This window comes from Talaromyces rugulosus, chromosome IV, assembly GCF_013368755.1.
Source record: "Talaromyces rugulosus chromosome IV, complete sequence".
NCBI lineage: Eukaryota > Fungi > Ascomycota > Eurotiomycetes > Eurotiales > Trichocomaceae > Talaromyces > Talaromyces rugulosus.
In genome coordinates this window covers 2,941,147-2,961,298 of record NC_049564.1, presented here as the reverse complement: position 1 = coordinate 2,961,298, position 20,152 = coordinate 2,941,147, and the positions used below count along the sequence as shown (strand labels likewise).

Genomic DNA, 20,152 nt, shown 5'->3' with positions numbered 1-20,152 from the left:
CTCTGGGCACGTGATCTGTGAACAGGAGCCAGTCCCGTTTGGGAAATTCCACACAAAAACCCTAGACAGAACTAGCGGCACACTAAGCGAAAGCCCGCACAGCCGCTCAGTTCTTGGGATTTCAACATCTCGAAGTGACAAGACGACGACGACCTAAACCGACACACTCTTCCTTTGCACCGGCAAGGCCATTACAGCGACCATGGCTTCCTCCCAGAGTGTGCAATGCTTCGGCAAGAAGAAGACCGGTATGCACACCATCCATCGCACGCATGTTTATATGGAGGTTGGACTTTGCGACTAACATTTGTTTCTTTTTTAGCCACTGCGGTCGCCCACTGCAAGGTACGATTGAGGATTCCCTGGAAGTGAAAATTATGGCACGAACAGAAACTTTTTGCGTGGTTTTATTTCGCCTTGAGAGAGACATTGCTAAGATGACTGGTTTTTTTACAGCAAGGCAAGGGCCTCGTTAAGGTTAACGGCCAGCCTCTTCAGCTCGTCAAGCCTGAGGTTCTCCGCTTCAAGGTACGGCATTTCAAGACTTTTAAAAAAAAAAACACGGGATACTTATGGTGAATATTAGGTCTACGAGCCTCTCCTGATTGTCGGCCTCGACAAGTTCGCCGGTGTCGACATCCGCGTCCGTGTCACCGGTGGTGGTCACGTCTCCCAAGTCTACGCCATCCGTCAGGCCATCGCCAAGTCGATCGTCGCCTACTACCAAAAGTTTGTTGACGAGCACTCCAAGAACCAGCTCAAGCAGGCTTTCATCCAGTACGACCGCACACTCCTCGTCGCCGACTCCCGACGGGCCGAGCCCAAGAAGTTCGGTGGTCCCGGTGCTCGCGCTCGCTTCCAGAAGTCGTACCGTTAAAGAATTACAGAAATTTCTTGTTTCTTGTTTTCTTTTACGGGCGTCTTTTTTGGTGGGAGAGGGCAGAGTATATCGTTGTGTCATAGAAATGTCGGAGAGAAAATATTGGGCCACACTGCTGCGTTTCCGAGTGGTAATGGCTATGGGATGAGCGACGGCTCTTGGATTCTGTTCATTTCCCGGGTTGCAGATTCGAGTAGTCTTCTACGGTTTCCTTAAGCGGCAGTTCTTTATGTTTTGAAAAAAATGGAAAATCCCGGGAGATTCTTTTGTGCCTTGTTTGTATGCTTTATTATCAGGCAAGGTCTCTGGGCAACGAATGTCACAATTGTTGTATCCAAAGAAAATGATATCACACGATTTGACTTATAAAAAAAAATACGTGCATTATAATTTAACTCGGTAATTTTGGGTACTAATTTACAGGTGTATCTATATCATGGTCTTCGTCAAGACCAGTGTGATCGCCCTCGCCCGTATCAACGACGACAGGTGCATACTCTCCACTCTCGTCGTCCTCGTCTGCCCCAATCATTGCCAGCTCTACTTCCTCGCCGTCTTCAAGCTGCACTAGTCCTCTGCGCATGATCGATCCCTTGCGCAGCTCCCATCCATAGTTCTCTCGCACCCATTTCTCTAGAGCATCCATGTCCCTTTTCACGAGAGAATCCTGGCCTTCCAGGGCTTCTTCCATCAATTGTCTGAAATTAGTCAATAGTTTGCGTAGAAAGTTGGCGTCGTAATCGCCGTCCATCTCAAATAAGCCGCCAACTACGTCTTCGCAATGCCGTAGTTGTAGAAGTAACAGCTGAAGCACGTCTCTAAAGAACGACTCGCGTTCTCTAATTGCAGATCGGCAGGTGAAAATCAAACCGAGCAATCGTTTCCACTGCTCGAGACACGAGTAGTTCATGAGTGTCAGGATCATCAGAAAACAAAATTGAAGCTCGCCCAAGATATGGCTCTCGCCCGTCTTCTGATCTGCCGATGATTTTGATGATGATGACGACTGATCGATGAGATCCCCTAATGCCCATGACCTGTCCTGGGCAGCTTCTGTCCTCTCGCGTCCGATTGCACCTTCTCGCCACGTTCGCTTGAGATCGACGGGGAGAAACCGGAGCTCCTTTTCGGTTTTCTCACTGTTGCCAAATTTCCCAGCTTCTTCGGAAGACTCCTGTGCCGTTACGCCTGGTATAACCTCTGCATCGCGAGCAGCACTGTTCGCAGAAGTGACGGTCCAACTCGGGCGCGCATCATCATCCCAATGCGCTTCTCCGAGCATGCGCGACAGTATCTGCGGTGACAAATGGCTTGTCAATCTGGACCAGTCTTTTTGTTTGGGGAAGCTTGCTGTCTCTGTTTCCTGATCTGCGTCGTGTGTTGCGGCGCTCTTGTAGCTGAATAAAGCACCCATCTGCCTCAGGCCGCCAAGATTTGCTTTCCAGCGCATGATTTCTAGCTTGTTGCTGTCTGTGTCGCTCATCAGAGGCAATATAGCCTCTATCTCTGGATTCCATTTCCAGATTCGTATTTCTGCTGGCTCTCTGGACTGAGACTTGACGATTTCTTGCGTAGTAGCATCATCATTCGGCTGGCTCCTAGCAGACTCGACCTGTCTGATATCTCCAACGTAGAACCAAGCGCCACATCTCAGCGAGAAATTCTCAGTTGTGCCCGTGTACAAAAAATGCCAGCCCTGTGACAAATCGCTGATTCCATAGAATTGCTCTGGTGACGTGAAGCTGAGAAGGTCGAGGCCGACGAGGGTCTTTGCGGGGAGGTGGGGGAGTAGAATGGTGGGAGTTGGCTGGAAGCTGGACATTTTCCCTGTTTTGTTTTTCTTCCCTTGTCCTTCCTTTCTTTTGTTAGGGATTGTATGCCATGGAAGCTTTGCGTGTTGGAAGGTACTAGCAGCTTAGATGCGCAGCTGACATTGCGGGGTGTGGAACTTTTTTTTTATGGGAGTGCGGATGTACCGCAACGAAATCCGAGAAACGGTATTCTTGCTAAAGAAAGCTTTCGCAAATCAATTTTTATACCTGTTTAGTTATTCTGAGCTCATGACGTATTATGGAAGTCCGATTTACGACACTATATTCAAGCGCATTGCAGAATACATGAAAACTCTACGAATTGTAAGACTCGGTTTAGTTGTATTGCTTCATTCATTCATTCAAACAGTAGCTAGGCTAAAATAAAACACCCCAGCAAACCGCCAAATATCCATGCGAAGTTTCAAACTTTTTGTGTGCATAAAGGGAATCTGAAGACCAGGCGTAAGTTGCCGTTCCTCGCGTTTATTCCATCCACAATTGCCAGCCGAACAAGACTGCAGATTGTCCCTGTAGCCTGAACCAAGAGTTTGGTGTACAGACTGACAGGTGCAAGACCTGCACATATCTAGAGACGACGACCACGGCGACCACCCTTACGACGAGTAGAGTCGGAGGGAGTAGGGGTGACGTCCTCGATACGGCCGATCTTCATGCCGGCACGGGCCAAGGCACGAAGGGCAGACTGAGCACCAGGACCGGGCGTCTTGGTACCGTTACCTAGACAGATAAGAATATTAGATGTTATATTTTCGTAGTTGTCAAAAAGAAAATGAACGTACCACCAGTAGCACGGATCTTGATGTGAAGAGCGTTGATGCCCAATTCCTTGCAGCGAGTGGCAACGTCCTGGGCAGCCAACATGGCAGCGTAGGGAGAGGACTCGTCACGGTCAGCCTTGACCTTCATACCACCGGTCACACGGCAGATGGTTTCGCGACCACTATTAACATATGTCAGCACAAGCCGCAAGCCACATAGTATATTGATGGCGAGAGAACGTACGAGAGATCAGTGACGTGGACGAAGGTATCGTTGAAAGAGGCGAAGATACGGGCAACGCCGAAAACGAGCTTGCCTGCAACAAAAAAAAAATTGTCAGTCAAAGAAGATCTGGTATACGGCGAACATTTTGTTGTGCGATCGTACCATCACCGGCCAGAGGGCCGAGGGAGACGTTCTCCTGGGCGGGGGCGGCGGCTTTCTTGGTCTTGGGAGGCATGTTGGATGGTCGTGGACTGGAATTGTCGTTGGATGGAATATGAAGGAGAGAAAAAAGTGAAGGTATCGCGGGCCCTCGCGAACTTCAGTAATAATTTGACGGTGTGCCCTAAGATCGAAAGCGCGGCGACTGATTGGCCCGTTGCTGCCGGCCGCCGAAGCGAAAAAAGCGGCGGCGGGGCCCAGTCCGGAAGAGAGTCGGCCCGATCAACCTGGCGCTCATATTTTGTTTTCTGTTGAGAAAGCTCGTCCTTCACTCTCACCTCTCGAGACAACAACTCCTGGCACTGGCCTGGAAGATCTCTTGTGTTTCCCAGTACAAGCAATCTTCCTCAATGAACGTTGCCATTGTGTAAAACTCTCCAGAAACAGAAACCCGCGTTTCACTCTTCGAGTTGTCGTTCGCCAATATGGTTCTCTCCAAGGAAAATGCCTCCATTGGCATTATTGGAATGGGCGACATGGGCAGGATGTATGCTCAGAGACTGAGCCAAGCTGGCTGGAGGTAATGCCTTTGTAGCTTTTTTGTTTTTTCGTGGTTTTGTTGTCAGCAACTCACGGTCTCGAGTGAAAAAATTTTCTGCTCAGGTAAGCTTACTTTTTTTCTCCTTCTTGCCCCCGCAACACCCTTCTATTGCATGATGACTAGAGTGCATTTGGCTCGAGCATGACTGGATTTGCACTTGTTTTCGCCATTCTGGCGAAAGCATACCGCTGTTCTGGTCGTCAATGATGTAAAAACCACGCTACCTTTATTTTTTCTTGTCTGACATGTCTTGAAACTTTTTCTTCATTTCACATTGAGCTCTCTTTTATTTTGGCTTCATGCTAACAGCTCATTCCTCAGGTCCCAATTTCGTAGTCGTTAAAAAAAAAACAAAAATTCTGCTGACACGCTGTCGTTCTCGCCCAAAGGATAAACGCCTGTGACAAGCCGGATAGTTACAATTCACTCAAAGACGAATTTGCTTCAGACGTATGTGTCTCGTTCGAGCGTTAAACCAACGGTAAAACTTATCAAAGAAAACGTAGCAAGGTATTACTATATTTCCGAATGGACACTTGGTCTCGCGAATCAGCGACTACATTATTTACAGCGTAGAGGCCGCATTTATCGATCGGATAGTGGCTGAATATGGTCCTTGTATGTCTCATGAGACCGTGCAATCTATTTTCATACGTATTTTTCTTCTCGTTTTCTAACGTGGTGTAAAGCGACAAAGGTCGGCGCAATCGTTGGTGGTCAGACTTCGTGCAAGTCGCCTGAACTTCAGGCTTTCGAGAACCATCTGCCTCCGGATGTAGAGATCCTCTCGTGCCACTCGCTCCACGGCCCAAAGGTTGCTCCCAAGGGTCAGCCACTGGTATGCTGAGGAGAATCCCTATCCAGACGTTTCTTCAAAATAACAGTTGGCATCAGGTCTTGATTCAACACCGAGCTACTGATGCGAGCATGCGATTTGTAGAGGAAGTCTTTTCCTCGTTTGAATCCAAATATGTTCATCTCAGCGGCGAGATGCATGATCGTATTACCGCCGATACCCAAGCGGTCACGCATGCTGCTTTCCTCAGTATGGGTACTGCATGGTCTTCGAATAAAAAGTTTCCCTGGGAAATTGCCCGCTGGGTGGGAGGTCTCGAAAATGTCAAGATCAACATCACCCTGCGCATATACGCGAGCAAGTGGCACGTCTACGCCGGTCTTGCCATTCTCAACCCGGCCGCCAAAAAGCAGATCCATCAGTACGCGCAGTCAGTGACTGAGCTGTACAAATTGATGTTGGAGGGCCGCCGAGAAGACCTCAAGCAAAGAGTCAAGGCCGCCGGTGCAGCAGTCTTCAAAGAGGGAACTGAAGCACAGGACCTGCTTCTAAAAGACGAAGTTCTCGACCGGTTCTCGCTATCCCAGAAGCCCCGAGAAGCAGTTCCTCCGAACAACCACCTCAGTCTGCTGGCGATTGTGGACTGCTGGTCCAAACTTGGCATTGTTCCTTATGACCACATGATCTGTTCAACCCCAGTAAGTTTGAAATCTTGGTATTCAAGCAATCAAGGTACCACGCATGCTAAGCCACCCAGCTCTTCCGTCTCTGGCTAGGCGTGACCGAGTACCTGTTCCGTAACCCGGAGCTTCTCGACGAAGTCCTAGACATCGCCATCGACGACCACACGTTCCGAGCAGACGATCTAGAATTCACCTTTGCCGCAAGGGTAAGAACCGTGACACAAGCTTGAAATGACAAATCTAACTGTGTTGAAAGGCCTGGTCCGACTGCGTCTCGTTTGGGGATTTTGAATCCTATCGCGACCGTTTTGAGCGCATCCAAAACTACTTCGCGCCACGATTCCCCGAGGCTGTCAAGCTTGGTAACGAAATGATGAAGACGATATTGGAAAAGACGAGCAACTAGAGTATCCAGAATAAGCTGTCATCGAGAAGCGCTGGCTTTCCACGTAGATGCATCCATCTCGAGCACAGATAAAAATAAATGCAAGATTGACGATAAGCAAAATTAAACTATTCGTAGCAAGAGCTTGTGTGGGTCGGTTCGCAGCTGCGCGATTCGTGCTTCTGGGGGTTCCCCTCCTTCCCCAAACAAACTGATCAGACTCGCACGCGCTCTGCCTAACGTGGGCTTCTTCTTCTTCTTCTTCTTCTTCTTCTTCTTCTTCTTCTTCTTCTTCTTCTTCTTCTTCTTCTTTGTCTTCTTCCTTCACTAAACAAGGATTTCAGTTGCCACCTCAGCACCTCGGCACCCCAGCTCCTGCTGACTGTTGTACTTGTCTGCAAGCCTTTGCTATGGCTTCATCATTATCACTCTTTGAAGGCCCCCTCTCTAGGGCTAGAGGTTCTAAACAAAAGTACGTGCAAACCATTCGTGGCCTGACAAGTGAATTTGAAGTCTGTCACTCTAGACACTACTCCAACAATATTTCATCTCATGCCCATTTTCAGAATCTTCTTTTTCTCGTCTACACACTCTCTTTTCTCGTTTCTCATGTTACACAAGGCTGATACCTAGCATCTGTTCACAGTGAGAATCTGGTTAGTACCCAAGCCAAGTATTTTCAGCTTGTAAAACCTAGAGACTAGGTCACACTATACTTCTGGGTGTTTGGGATACTTATGGCTACTGGAATATTGTAGGGTCCTTCGAAGGCCGCACCTTCTCTTTATCGGCCTGAGGATGAAACTATTACAATTCTACGAACACAGTACGAAGGGCTGGTAAGTTTTCAAGTACGGGTTCTTGCACACTGGACACGTTGATTCACTGTCTGGTCTTTATAGCTCCGAACAGCTCGGCAATTTGGTGTGTTGGAGTGAACCCTGAGAATTCAGTCGCTGCTGACCTCAACAAGAAAACCTCAAACATCGGCTTCTAAAAGGCGGCGTCACTCTACAAAGCCTTGATGTAAGACATGCCATGACCCCTTTTGAAGTCAGTGCTAATTCTATATAGGTTCTCCTCAGTGAGCCGCTTTTGCCCATCCCAGGGCCTGCCGCCAACACTCATTTTCAAGGCAAACAAGCCCGAAACGACGAATATCAATCTACCAGGAACGATGGGACTAGGTGGACACATACCGACGAACCAAGGATGACCGAAGAAGAGAATGGCTTCTATCTCATTGAAAAGGAAGAGACTCACAGTCCAGAGCGAGAGGAGATCCAACAGGGTCCTGCTACTGATGAGCAGCGGACTGTCGACATTCGGGGCATACCCGACCGAACCACCCATCGTGACCTGACCAATGCAATCTGCGGTGGTGCTATTCTCGAACTTTATTTCAAGTCCTTCGACCATGCTGCTCGCCTCTCCTTCACCGAGCCCTCTGCAGCGAGGGTATTTGTGAACAACGCTAAGCAGCATGGGTTCTACATTGCCGGCAAAAAGGTGAGATACTGTTTTGTGTGTTATACTTTCGGGTTTGTTCTCATTACCAGCACAGGTTGAGGTTTCATGGGCAGAGCGACAGTTCTTTCTTCGCACTTTTATCAAGCAGAATATCGACCACGGGGCGTCGCGAACCCTAGTCATCCGCAATGTCAACCCTAACATCACCGAGGCCCTTATACGACAACATCTCGACCACATCCATAACCTTGTCGTCATTGATATCCAATTCAGCCAGGGGAACGCTTATATCAGCACGAATTCTGTTCACAACGCAATGTTTGCACGCTCGTGCATGATGTCGCGCACCGCCTACAAAAGAATGAGAATCGAATTCAGCCTAGACGAATGCATTCGTCCTTTTCCGAAAGTCGAGATTTACCAGAAATCCAACGGCAAGACCGTGGAGAGCCCTCCCAAGCCTGCCAAAAAACCTACTAGGCCTCAGTCAAACAGGTTTGAATCGTTGAGTGTCGAAAACTCGGGAGTATCTGATGTCTCCACTGACTCTGACTGACATCATCAGTATCAGCAGCATTTCACCCGCTCAAGGTTGACGACATTCGACGTCGAAATGTCACGCTGTGACTGACTTATTATTCTAAATTGTCCTTTTCGACTAGAGTGAATGATTCTCATTTTGGCACGAGTAACGATCATATCTTGTACCTATTTCTTTTCTTTTTTCTCTCTCTCTCTCTCTTTCTCTTTTTCACTCGTCCGTTTCATACCCTCTTTGGCATGTTAAACTTGCTTCAATGCTCTTTTACAAAGCGACCTAGTTTGTCCATGGGCAAGTACAACAGATGCCTTTTTTCCTTCTTTCCAGCCATTATTATTCAGAGCTTTAGTGAGAAATAGGAACATTCTTTTACCGCAGTGTTTTAGTAACAAACAACCCGGAACTTTGGACTTTTGCAACTCAACAAGACAAAAAGTAAAAATATAAAAAAATCATATCCCAACCATCATTATTTCAATCATTTGATACTCAGTAAATGTCCAAACCCCATCCAATCCCATTAGTAACCCCACATACACTTATAAGCCAGCAATCGACTACCCAAGCGGTCATACTCCAACCGACCAATCCAACTGTCATTCGTCGTAGCCAATTTCCCAAACACACTGGCTCCCTTCCACACAACCACCTGCGGATCGAGTTCACGCGGCGGGGTGCCGATCATGATTTCCTTAGCAAACGCTGGTCTCAACGTGTGCAGTCGTTCTTCCAAAAACGGGTGAAAACCTTGGACTTGGCTTCCACCTCCCAGGACCATGATTCCGCCGAGGAAGTCGCGCATTTTGCGGTCGTCGGAGCGTGCGGCGTGGGCGATTGAGGTTAGGATGGCTTGGTCGAGAGGGAAGATGGGATTGACGTCGTCGCGTTCTTCGATTGTCGGGGCTCGTGCTGCGGTTGCCGCAGGTGCTGCTTGCGGTGCTGTGGTTGTCTTGTCCGCGGGCACGGGGGTTGCGGCTGCTTGTGGTGTGCCGGTGGCTTCGGGCACTGGTGAGCCTGCAACGGATGATCGAGGAGTTGCTTCAGAGTCCTGGACGCGGCCAAGGACGCTGAGATGCTGCTGCTGCGAGCGGTTCGGGGTCGCCTGGGCGTCCGTGGTACCATTGGTTGCTGGTTTCTCTTCTTCGATGATCAGCTCCGGAGTAGCAGGAGCAATAGATGTCAGAATCTCGGATTGTGCAGCGGATAAGGGATCGTTGAAATGTCCGTCGTAGATATCGTAGGAGCGCGTCAAGAGTTTTCGGCGCCCGCGTAGTTTGGATTCGTTGTCAAATATCGAGGGCTGGAAATAGCCCATAGGGGCAAGATGAACCTCGTCGTATGCTTTAAAGGTGAACTTTCTGGTGTCTTGGCCGGATACACGCAGATGAAAGTCAAAGACCTGGACTGAAACGCTGCCTTCGTTCATCGTGCAAATGGTTTTCTTCAGCTCCTCCGCAATGAGGAAATCATACCGGCGGTTGAGGTTGATGTCGGAATATGGGAAATGGTCATAAAGCATCATCCTGATAAAAGTGTCCGTGACATCATAGCCTCCATACTTGAGATTGACGCGCGAGTTCTCAATGCACATTCCCTCTTCCACACAGCAAATTGAAGTCTTCTGCGCTCCAATATCGACTATGCAGGCGGACGTGTATCCTGCGCCGAATGATGCTGCCAGGCTTTCCTGGATAAAGCAAACCCGGGCAAAGGAAAATTCCTTCATCAGCATCTGCAGCACATTCGTCACGTATGTTTTTTCGTAGAGGTCTGGAATGACAAAAACGCATGAATACTGTGTCCAGTCCTTTTTGCTTGTCAATCCCAATTGCGTTTTGATTGCATCCTCTAGGATTAGCGAGATATCGAGGAACAAAAGCCTGGTACTGTCGTATGCATCCTCGTTGCACCACCCATACCGAATAGGCCAGGACAGTTTGTACCTTGGCTTGGATTTATCGGGTATTCTGAGAGCCTCCTGGCCGGTTATGTATTCAGGGGGCGGGCTCGAGAGTTCAGTCCACTCAACTCGTGATGGATCATTATGCTCTGCAATGTGCTCCGGTTGTGTTCTGCGGTTGTAGTTGACGACCATTTCCTTGGAGTTTGGCAGTGTTCTCCGCTTGTTTTGTCTCATATGAACCTTGAGGTCAGCTGACATTGTACTGTACTGCGCTGCGAACTGTGTAGTCTTGTTTAGTAAATCGTCTGCAGCGTTTTTTTTTTTTTTAAATAAAAAAAACATACCTCGGGACCGAATTGCTTCTCTGGCTCAATCTCCTCTCCGTCCTCGTCTAACTTGAGCCGCTTGGGCCTGGGCTCCGCATTATCATCTTCCGACTCGTTCTTGGCAGACTTTCTCGCAATAACCATTGGCACTGTCTTTGGCAGCGCATCGCTTGCAAGCCCGATGCGCAGGTTCTGGCTACCAACGTGAATGACAATGACTTTGGATCCAGCCGCCTCGGCCGGTGCCTCTTCGGCATCTTCCATTGCGGTGTCTCCATCCACCTCGGCCTCGCCTTGTTCCTGCTTGCCCAGTGCAAACGCGCGGTCTCGATCTTTGGCGGTTTTGGTCATGCGATTCCGGACCTCTTCATTTTGTAGACGGAAAGCAAGGAGCTGGTCGTCTCGCTTCAGGTAGTCACTGATCCGGCATTGTTAGCAAAGGCGCATTCCCAAGAAGAAGTGAAGCGGCGTACGTGTAGTAGTTTTTCTGGTTGATCGGGGCTACCACGGGCCAGCTCGACAAGTCCATGTTATTGTCCGTCCGCTCGAGACCTGCAGGTTTACCGTTAGTTCACTCTGCCTGGAAATATCCCATTTTTTCCCCTATAATCTGGTTTACCTTCATCTCGAAGAAGGGCCTTTCCGGACTTCTTCCCAACCATGGTGCCTTGCGGGAGGTAGAAGCTGGTGTCTAGAGTGGTCTGCTATAATCAATCGCACGGCGCAGCGGATGTTGGTGAAACGAGTATAAAGACGGCGGACAGTAATCACAGACAGGACATGTCTCAGGACAGACTGGTTGTAGAAGAGTCGAAACAACAATAACAACAACAACGAGTTAGTTGCAAGAGAAAGAAGCAAGTCGCTATCGGCAAGCAGCGAGCTTGGACCAGGCGCATCTCCACGCGGCGGGCAGGCGGCCAATCCCAGCCCGGCGCCGGGTGATGCGGTCACGGCCTTTTCATATTCTTGTGATCATGGATTGTTCATGTTGACCCTCTCTCCTTTTGGCCAATTTCTTGCTCCACGGCCACGCTTCCCCAGCTCATCGCCTATTTTCTTCGTTGTTGGACGACCTGACCACCGCCGACCTACCATCTAGCACACAAGTCCTTTTTTATTTATTTATTTTTTCTCGCGAGGAAATCACGCCATCCCCGGAGCTCCACGTTCTATCTGTCCAGACTCCTGGTTTCATAACGAAAGCACACAATCTCGCGCGACTCTCACGGCCCACTGTAAATAAATCTCCCTCGGTGACACATCTCGACAATGGGAGGCTCGTTTTCACGACTGTGGTCCCTGCTGTGGTCAAAAAAGGAAATCCGCATTTTGATCTTGGGCCTTGTATGATAAATTGTCCTGCAGCGCAAGGGCTTGGATATGGGGCTGATAAAATGATTACTAGGATAATGCTGGAAAGACGACACTGTTATATAGATTAAAGGTACCTTCCATTCTTCTACGAGTGGTCTAGTTTGATGGGTTGGCTAACTGTTGTCTGGTATAGATCGGCGAGGTCGTGACCACAATTCCCACCATCGGATTTAACGTCGAGTCGGTCACCTACAAAAATCTAAATTTGAATGTTTGGGTATGTGGGACGTGGTTGTCGCGGAACGCAATGAAGCGATTATATATATATTGATGTACTGATTCGAGTGCTAGGATCTCGGAGGGCAAACTTCGATTCGTCCCTACTGGCGATGCTACTATGCCAACACGGCGGCCGTTGTCTTCGTTATAGATTCGACCGACATTGAACGACTCGGGATTGCAGCGGACGAGCTCGCGGCGATGCTCAACGAAGAGGAGCTGCGTGATGCGGCTCTTTTAGTGTTTGCCAACAAGCAAGATCAACCGGGCGCCAAGGGGGCGGGCGAGATCTCGGAAGCACTGAAGCTGGGCGAGCTGCGTGACCGGAACTGGAGCATCGTTGCCTGCTCAGCCATTGACGGCAAGGGTATCAACGAAGGCATGGACTGGCTGGTGGTGAGTTTGAAGTGGACACTATTGAGAGGTGGTACCCCGGTATACTAACAAGCGTGCAGCAAACGATTCAATCGGAAAATGCATAAAGGCGTAACGGCACATATGACGACTTTGTAATACCATTATAAATTTTCTTCAGGCGTCTTTTTTTTGTTCTTTTTTGTTTATCACCGCAGCTTAATCATCGCGGCTGGTGTGTGGGTGTCGATACAAAATGCGCCGGGTTGGGTCTGGCAGGCCACTACGCAATCAATGGAATAGCTTAATAATAGTATATACCTTTCTTTTTTCTGTTCTTTTTCTTTTTTCAGGATAAAACCGAGAAACCTCCGGTATCTCTTTTGCCTTGTTCATGGCAACAGGTAATAACGGTTCTTTATGTTGGATATTAGATTTGCAGATGCAATGAAGAAATAAATCACAGCGACATCGGCGAAGACGCACGAGACCGGCGGCAATATTAAATAATTATGGATTATTTAATAAATTAATCTGCAATATGAAATGTCAATGACTACTAGCAAGGGTCCGAGCAACTAATGTAGGACCAGCTCTAGCTACACTCTAGCTCGAACCCTACATAGCATAGACCTGAGGGATTTACATGCTACAGAGAAGTAATTTTAGTGCAGCGAATGATACGAGTTTCTTTTACAAACTCAATTGACAAATTATTATCATCTTTGCCTTCGTATTACTGCAATGTTGGCTAACTGCATGCAGCAAGCTCTATAGTTAACGGTTGACTAAACAGGACCACTACGGGGCATACAGTATAACTAGTCCTTTAGGCTTCAGAGCGTATTGTTGGGAAGCACCCCACGCAATCACATGTCAATGCCAGATCAAGAGTGTTTCTGGAAATGTTGAGGACAGTAGCGTGTCGCTAGGTCAGGCAGTAGTCTGTAGTCTGTTGCTCCTGTGGGTTCGGTATCTGTTGCGTCTTCATGGCTCAATTGGAGTATACAGCCCGTCTTCAATTGAAGTCGACCACAGCACAGTGAGTAGTATAGTATAGAGTAAAAAGTGTAAAGAGTGTAAGTATATACATATACATATATAACATGGGGTCAGGGTTATAGTGGATGCCCCGAAATTGAGGCAACAAGGCATCACCACTCGTGGTTGAACGGCGCGCGCTGATTGGGCCGAGCGGGGAGCACATGCAGGGCGCTTGCCTTCTTACTTGCCAACATCATGCTTTCCTCTTTGTATAGAGTGTATACTCCCAGACGATCAGGTCAAGACCCCGCCCATGTGTCGCTGTGATAGGATACCATGGCCACTCGAGCCTACCACGTACTGGGCGCCGCCATTGAATGCATGGTGGGGCGCTGCTTTATCTTGACTCTTGGGACAATAAAATAATGTTGGCGTCGTTGTCCCTCCGCACTCTCTCTTCTTCTCCTTGATCAATTGTCTAGTTGGTCTTGCTCGTGCTCGTCTGTCTTCTGTTCTACCTGATCCAATTGACCATGAGTGTCGTCGACACTCTTCACTCGCAGTTCGGCCTGCAGGCCTGGACATCACCGCATATCACTATTGGCGTCACTGCCATCTTCGTCTTTGCTCTAGTCGCCTCCGCTGCCCTGCTCTCCTTGCAAAAGGGCAAGCTGGATTTCAACAAGGGCCTACTCTCCTATGTCAAGTTTGCCTGGTCGTGTTTCCTGAAGCCCCATGAGCGCGAATCCGACGGTGAAACTGGCCAGCAGCATGCTCTCGAGAGCTTCTACCGCGCCCAGGTATGACTGGTCATCTTTTGCTGAATGTTATTGCGTTGACAACTGACCCAATATAGGCCACTGTCTACGATGCCACCCGCAGAAAGCTGCTCTGCGGCCGCGAAGACATGCTCGGTCTGCTGGCCGCTCAATTGAAGCACCGGGAATCACAGCACGAACTGACCAAGCCTGTCTGGGTTGATGTAAGTCCAATCGGTCTCAGTGGTTTGATTTTGGCTAACTTGTCTAGATTGGTGGCGGTACCGGGTATGGACTTAATATCTGGAGCAATCGTTAAAAGCTAATCCATGACAGATACACTATTGAAGCCATGAACCGTTTTCTCTCAGTAGAGAACTTTTTCTCTCACGTGTACCTTGTCGATCTCTCGCCTTCGCTTCTCGAAGTTGCCCGCAAGCGATTTGAGCGTCTCGGCTGGAACAATGTCACCGTAGTTTGCCAGGATGCGAGACAGTTTCGTCTCAGTGAACCCACCGGCGGCGCCGATATCGTGACCATGAGCTACAGCTTGTCGATGATTCCTGGTTTGTCCGACAGTCACTGGTTACTTGTCCATTACTAATGAGATTATAGACTACTACAGCGTCGTTGACTCGTTGACGAAATTCATGAAGACCAATGCTGTTCTCGGTGTTGTTGACTTTTACGGTAAGACCTTCTTTTGTTGCCATTGAATCACTAGCTAATTGAACAGTTCAAAACATTGTCGACGTCTCCTGCCGTAACTACACTGGCGGTGTGTTCAACCGACACGTAAACTGGCTCGGCCGTGCATTCTGGCGCACCTGGTTCGATTTCGACCGCGTCAATCTGGAGGCTGCTCGTCGGGACTATTTGGAATACAGATTCGGCACCATCGTCTCCGCCAGCGAAAGAAACTATCTCCTTGGCGGTATTCCTTATTACATCTTCCTCGGATGTCAAAAGGACTTTACCTCGGGCAGCTCCAGCATCGAGAAACTCAATGCCACCTTCACCGAGTCGCCGTATTTGTCTGCGGCTAACCACCGCAAGGCGATGAACGAGGCTATTGAAATTGCCACGCCCGAGATCAAGTCAAAGGCATACGAGTCTGCTATTGTCAACCTCAGCTCCAACCTTCCTCTTCCTTCGGCCTTTTACCAGAACCACCATTATCGCATCTACTACAACGACCAGCTCCCCAAGCATACCCAGTTCAATGACGAATACATCTATGCCTTTAACTGGGAAGATCCTCGCGTGGACCACCGCCTGCTGAATATTAACAGTGAAGATGTCATCCTGACCATCACGAGTGCCGGCGATAATATCCTGGACTACCTCCAAAACAGCCCCAAGCGCATCCACGCTGTGGATATGAACCCGAACCAGAACCATCTTCTCGAGCTCAAGGTCGCCGCCTTTGCTGCACTTGGCTACAAGGATGTGTGGAAGATCTTTGGGGAGGGAAAGCACGCTGAATTCCGTCAATTGCTAATCACCAAACTCAGTCCCCACCTATCTAGCCAGGCCTTCCAATTCTGGCTCGAACACGCTCAGGTCTTTACGTCCAAGTCAAACAAGGGCTTGTACGAGACCGGTGGGTCGCGAGTGGCCATCAAGATGGTCCGCTACCTGTTCACTCTTTTTGGTCTTGGAAGCTCCAACACCAAGCTGTGCGAGGCCCAGACCTTGAACGAGCAGCGAGAGCTGTGGCCAACCATTCGGCGAGTCCTCCTCAGCAGAGTCCTCAACTGGGCTATCGTCAAGACAGAGTGGTTCGCCTGGAAAGCCGCTGGTGTCCCCCCACCACAACGCAACATGATCATTGATGATTACCTGAAGCGCAAGGGGCTTAGCGGTGGCATCAAGAAGAACCAAGACGTCAGCGGCCAAGCAATCTGGGAGTATGTCGTGGATACTTTTGACCCCGTTGCCAAGGATACTCTTATTAGCAACGACAACTACTTTTACTATCTCTGTCTCCAGGGAAAATTCTCCAGAAGGTGAGCTCACAGCCATGTTTTGGTACAATGTCCCTCACTAATTGATATAGCTGCCATCCCACATACCTGACACCCAAAGCACACAACAAGCTGTCGTCTCCCGGAGCCTTTGACGGTCTTCGCATTCATACAGATGGTCTGAACGAAGTCATTGCACGCATGACGCCGCGAACCTTGACCATCGCCGTCGTACGTCCCTCTGCCTATGGATGAATGGTATAAGATTATGCTAACGGATTGCAGGTGATGGACTCCATGGACTGGTTCAACCCAGACGAAGACGCCGCCGCCAAGCAGGCACAAGCCCTCAACCGAGCCATGAAAATGGGCGGCCGCATCTTGCTGCGCTCCGCCAGCATCGAGCCGTGGTATATCAAGGACTTTGAAGCTAACGGCTTCAGTCCGCGCCGGGTTGGCGCGCGATTCCCTGGATCTTGCATTGACCGGTAACGTTCTTCCCTCTTTGAAATAAAGCCTAGATAAAACAACTAACTTCATCCTCAGCGTCAACATGTACGCATCTGCATGGATTTTCACCAAAACCGCCGAAATCGACTCGAGTCCCCGCGCAAAGGCCAATCGAGCCAACAGCGTTGACGTGGAAGCGTTATCTATTTAAACTTGCTTTGTTGTACCTTTTTTGAAATCTTTTTTCTACGTCTTTCGAATGAGTAAAGAGGTGTTTGGGCGAAAGCTTTATATAATATTCTCTTCTAAAACTTGTCAGGTTTATTAGCGTGAGGATTGGTTGATACCAAATTTGTTCTGTTGATTTAAATGCTATGATCCCCAAAAATAGATTAAATGCAAATATTAAACATATTTAAAATGGGAATTTACTCCGTTATATATCAATTGATATCATTAATGTGATTGATTAATCCAGTGTGATTATTAATATCGATAATTCGACTTTTTTTTTCCCTTCTCTCTTTCATCCCCCCTGATGTCCCTCCTCGAACCCCCTTTTCAAATAAAGCCACTGACTTCTCAATCATGACTGCCGTGAAAAAAATTGTAATAGAAATAAGACAAACACAAAAAGTAAAGCTCGAAAAAGAAATAAAAAAGTTAAAAAGTAACACAGCAAAGGAAAGTTACAAAAGGAGATTCGACGAATGAAAAAGGGAAAAAAGCAAATCTCCTGTATGGAAGATAAAAATAAATAAAAAAACAGCGTGCTAAGTTTGTTAAAATATTATTTTGAAATCCGAAATCGACTAGGAGATGCATGTTAATGTATAATACAACACAAGTAAAACATCAATAACAGTACAACTCAAGAAATCTATTGAGCGAAGCGATAAAAAAAGAGAAGAAAAGAGAAAGAGAAATCACCTCGACTCGCGGAATTGGCTAGCAAAAAATATTTGAGAAAAAAAAAGCCAGCCGTTGGGGTAAGCGTCGGTCACATTATAAAAAAAGACTTCGATAAAAAGCAGAACAGGGTTAATTCTGTCCATATCTGGTCTTTCCAACGGTGAAAGGGACGTATCGGTATTTGATCATGTGTTGGATTTGGCGTCGCACTGGTAAATGAATTAGCTTATGTGATATCGGGGGAGTTTTTTCAAGGAAAAAAGGTATACATACTCGTCAGGAAAAACAAAACGAGCCAGTACATGACCAGCACGGGCCAGAAAACCGGGATATCGAAAAAGGTGAACCACGAGCACACAAAGCCGATAGCAATGGCACGAGTGGCCGAGTGCCAGAACTTGAACTCGGGCAGACGGCGAATAAAAGGGCGAAACTCGTCGTCCTGTTTGACGGGAAGGCTCGAGCCAGCCTCGCCATCCTCAAGCCCTTCATCTTGGGTCAGAGAAGGGTCGAATTTGGGTTGGAGAAAGGCGAGGAACAGGTTGAGCAGGTAGATTCCGAGGGTGTAGGCAACTGTTTTTGTTAATTAGACAACTCCTCCGTTTTGACGCAACCTGCCACTGGGTGTATGCGTACCGATATACCATCCCTGTGCCACCACGATTCTCAGGAAGAAAATCAACAGGAGAACGACGGTTCCGGCCCATCGATAGGTTGTGTGCGGCGTCAGTTTATCCAAGTTGGCTTGGTATTGCTGTGGAGAAGGGAATCAGTCATTTTTGGTCTCGTCTCACGATAACGGCTTTGCATCGCCTTAGGGAATCAAGAATCAAATAATGGACTCACCCTGGCAAGTTTAGACGTCTGCGCCTGAACCGCATTGAAAGGAGTCTGTTCCGGCTCCGGAGCGTCCATTATGACGAGCTGGTTGGTTGTTGAAAAAGGAGTTGATGATTGAAAAAAAAAAGGCAACCAGGAGAGGCTTTTTTTTTGGAATTACTTGCGAGTGCCCAAAGAGCGCGGGAAAAAGGTGCAGGCAGTCGCGCAGCTTTATCAGCTGTACTTGGCGAAAACGAACGTTGGAAATGGGCGTGTTGCAATGAACGTCTGGTTGTTAATGATGCATAGCCCGTGGAACTGAAAAGTGGCCCGAAAACAATCCCGCTCCGCCACAGCCACCAGCCACAGGCCACGCACGTGTCCGGAACCGGAGCCAAACGGTGCAAACAGACCATCGCTCACGTGTTCGGCTGTCCGCGGTTTGCCTCGGCTACTAGCTTGCGGATAGCCGCCCTCGGTCGTCGTTATCGCTTCGTCTTGTTTTCAATAACAACTACATTAAGAAAACGAATTGAATCCCCAAAGGTGTTTTCGAGTGGGAATATACGGCCAGGCCTTTGATAAATTTTATAACTAAACGACAATGCTCTTCTCTCGGTGCTCGCGACTGGCAACGTCCAGTACAAACCGAGCCCTGACATCATACCTAACAAGAGCTAGCCGGCCCTTTTCGTCGACATCTCCAGCTTCGTACGAATATATTTTGACAGAAGTCCCCAAGCCTGGTGTAGGACTGAGTGAGTCTATCTCCAAGAAGAAGAAATTTATTGATACTGCCTGCCAATGGGTCGTGAATTCTCAGAATTGTCAACTAACGGACGACAAGTTACCTTGAACCGCCCCAAAGCCCTCAATGCTTTGTCCAGTCCTCTATTTGAAGAATTGAACGATGCGCTGAGCAAATATGACGAAAACAAGGACATTGGCGCCATTGTCATCACGGGAAGTGAAAAAGCATTCGCTGGTCAGTCAGCAAACGCACATGCCCTAAAAAAAACTTGTCGTCTAACTCGAACATAGCCGGTGCCGATATTAAGGAAATGGCCCCCCTCACATTCTCGGCTGCATACTCGAACAACTTTATTGCTCCATGGTCACATCTCGCCAACGCGATCCGCACTCCCGTCATCGCTGCCGTGTCCGGATATGCTCTCGGCGGAGGATGCGAGCTTGCGCTGATGTGCGACATCATCTACTGCACCGACAAGGCCACTTTTGGCCAACCCGAAATCAAGCTGGGCGTCATTCCGGGTGCTGGAGGCTCTCAGCGCTTGACGCGAGCCATTGGCAAAAGCAAGGCGATGGAACTGATCCTCACGGGCAAGAACTTTAGCGGAAAGGAGGCCGGCGAGTGGGGGGTTGCTGCTCGGGTCATTGAAGGTGGCAAGGAGGAGCTCATGGCCGAAACATTGAAAACCGCAGAGACTATTGCGAGTTACAGCCGTGTGGCTGTTGTCGCGGCCAAGGAGGTGGTTGATAAGAGCCAAGAGCTGTCCTTGAGAGAAGGTGTCGAGTACGAGCGACGTTTGTTCCACGGGTTGTTTGGCAGCAAGGACCAGAAAATTGGTGAGTTTAACCATATTAATTCGTATTGGACGCAGCTAATGATATCTGCAGGCATGACCGCATTCGCTGAGAAGAAGAAAGCCGAGTGGTCTCACGAGTAAAATGGAAATGAATAACTGTATATTTCTTTGATAGCGAAACTACGAGAAGCTATGAAACCAC

At 48.5% G+C, this 20,152-nt stretch overlaps 9 protein-coding genes across 9 annotated transcripts; 5 read left to right on the top strand and 4 right to left on the bottom strand.

Moving 5' to 3' along the window:
- Positions 1 to 202: 202 nt before the first annotated feature.
- Positions 203 to 877, top strand: TRUGW13939_07824 (uncharacterized protein; the record flags this gene model as incomplete). Its single annotated transcript, XM_035490961.1, has 4 exons — positions 203 to 248; positions 323 to 345; positions 457 to 528; positions 587 to 877. 4 exons carry the CDS (start codon positions 203 to 205, stop codon positions 875 to 877), a joined length of 432 nt encoding a protein of 143 aa, XP_035346854.1.
- A 415-nt stretch (positions 878 to 1,292) lies between these two features.
- Positions 1,293 to 2,702, bottom strand: TRUGW13939_07823 (uncharacterized protein; the record flags this gene model as incomplete). The annotated part of the gene is made up of 1 exon (XM_035490960.1): positions 1,293 to 2,702. The coding sequence occupies one exon, from the start codon at positions 2,700 to 2,702 to the stop codon at positions 1,293 to 1,295; it is 1,410 nt and encodes a 469-aa protein (XP_035346853.1).
- A 578-nt stretch (positions 2,703 to 3,280) lies between these two features.
- TRUGW13939_07822 (uncharacterized protein) lies at positions 3,281 to 3,934 on the bottom strand (the record flags this gene model as incomplete). The annotated part of the gene is made up of 4 exons (XM_035490959.1): positions 3,281 to 3,432; positions 3,495 to 3,655; positions 3,718 to 3,790; positions 3,862 to 3,934. 4 exons carry the CDS (start codon positions 3,932 to 3,934, stop codon positions 3,281 to 3,283), a joined length of 459 nt encoding a protein of 152 aa, XP_035346852.1.
- A 409-nt stretch (positions 3,935 to 4,343) lies between these two features.
- Positions 4,344 to 8,349, top strand: TRUGW13939_07821 (uncharacterized protein; the record flags this gene model as incomplete). The annotated part of the gene is made up of 13 exons (XM_035490958.1): positions 4,344 to 4,405; positions 4,849 to 4,909; positions 4,966 to 5,077; positions 5,149 to 5,297; positions 5,354 to 5,953; positions 6,013 to 6,144; positions 6,195 to 6,300; positions 6,957 to 6,979; positions 7,082 to 7,162; positions 7,226 to 7,247; positions 7,297 to 7,349; positions 7,398 to 7,832; positions 7,888 to 8,349. 13 exons carry the CDS (start codon positions 4,344 to 4,346, stop codon positions 8,347 to 8,349), a joined length of 2,298 nt encoding a protein of 765 aa, XP_035346851.1.
- Positions 8,350 to 8,854: 505 nt separating this feature from the next.
- TRUGW13939_07820 (uncharacterized protein) lies at positions 8,855 to 11,225 on the bottom strand (the record flags this gene model as incomplete). The annotated part of the gene is made up of 4 exons (XM_035490957.1): positions 8,855 to 10,516; positions 10,582 to 10,981; positions 11,037 to 11,115; positions 11,183 to 11,225. The coding sequence occupies 4 exons, from the start codon at positions 11,223 to 11,225 to the stop codon at positions 8,855 to 8,857; spliced, it is 2,184 nt and encodes a 727-aa protein (XP_035346850.1).
- A 610-nt stretch (positions 11,226 to 11,835) lies between these two features.
- Positions 11,836 to 12,641, top strand: TRUGW13939_07819 (uncharacterized protein; the record flags this gene model as incomplete). The annotated part of the gene is made up of 5 exons (XM_035490956.1): positions 11,836 to 11,910; positions 11,972 to 12,010; positions 12,074 to 12,157; positions 12,232 to 12,555; positions 12,615 to 12,641. 5 exons carry the CDS (start codon positions 11,836 to 11,838, stop codon positions 12,639 to 12,641), a joined length of 549 nt encoding a protein of 182 aa, XP_035346849.1.
- A 1,389-nt stretch (positions 12,642 to 14,030) lies between these two features.
- Positions 14,031 to 16,883, top strand: TRUGW13939_07818 (uncharacterized protein; the record flags this gene model as incomplete). The annotated part of the gene is made up of 9 exons (XM_035490955.1): positions 14,031 to 14,297; positions 14,354 to 14,479; positions 14,527 to 14,543; positions 14,592 to 14,821; positions 14,871 to 14,945; positions 14,992 to 16,264; positions 16,315 to 16,453; positions 16,508 to 16,710; positions 16,769 to 16,883. 9 exons carry the CDS (start codon positions 14,031 to 14,033, stop codon positions 16,881 to 16,883), a joined length of 2,445 nt encoding a protein of 814 aa, XP_035346848.1.
- Positions 16,884 to 17,713: 830 nt separating this feature from the next.
- TRUGW13939_07817 (uncharacterized protein) lies at positions 17,714 to 18,499 on the bottom strand (the record flags this gene model as incomplete). The annotated part of the gene is made up of 4 exons (XM_035490954.1): positions 17,714 to 17,793; positions 17,858 to 18,157; positions 18,221 to 18,338; positions 18,431 to 18,499. 4 exons carry the CDS (start codon positions 18,497 to 18,499, stop codon positions 17,714 to 17,716), a joined length of 567 nt encoding a protein of 188 aa, XP_035346847.1.
- Positions 18,500 to 19,207: 708 nt separating this feature from the next.
- On the top strand, positions 19,208 to 20,091 carry TRUGW13939_07816 (uncharacterized protein; the record flags this gene model as incomplete). The annotated part of the gene is made up of 3 exons (XM_035490953.1): positions 19,208 to 19,388; positions 19,445 to 19,990; positions 20,042 to 20,091. 3 exons carry the CDS (start codon positions 19,208 to 19,210, stop codon positions 20,089 to 20,091), a joined length of 777 nt encoding a protein of 258 aa, XP_035346846.1.
- Between the last annotated feature and the right edge of the window lie 61 nt (positions 20,092 to 20,152).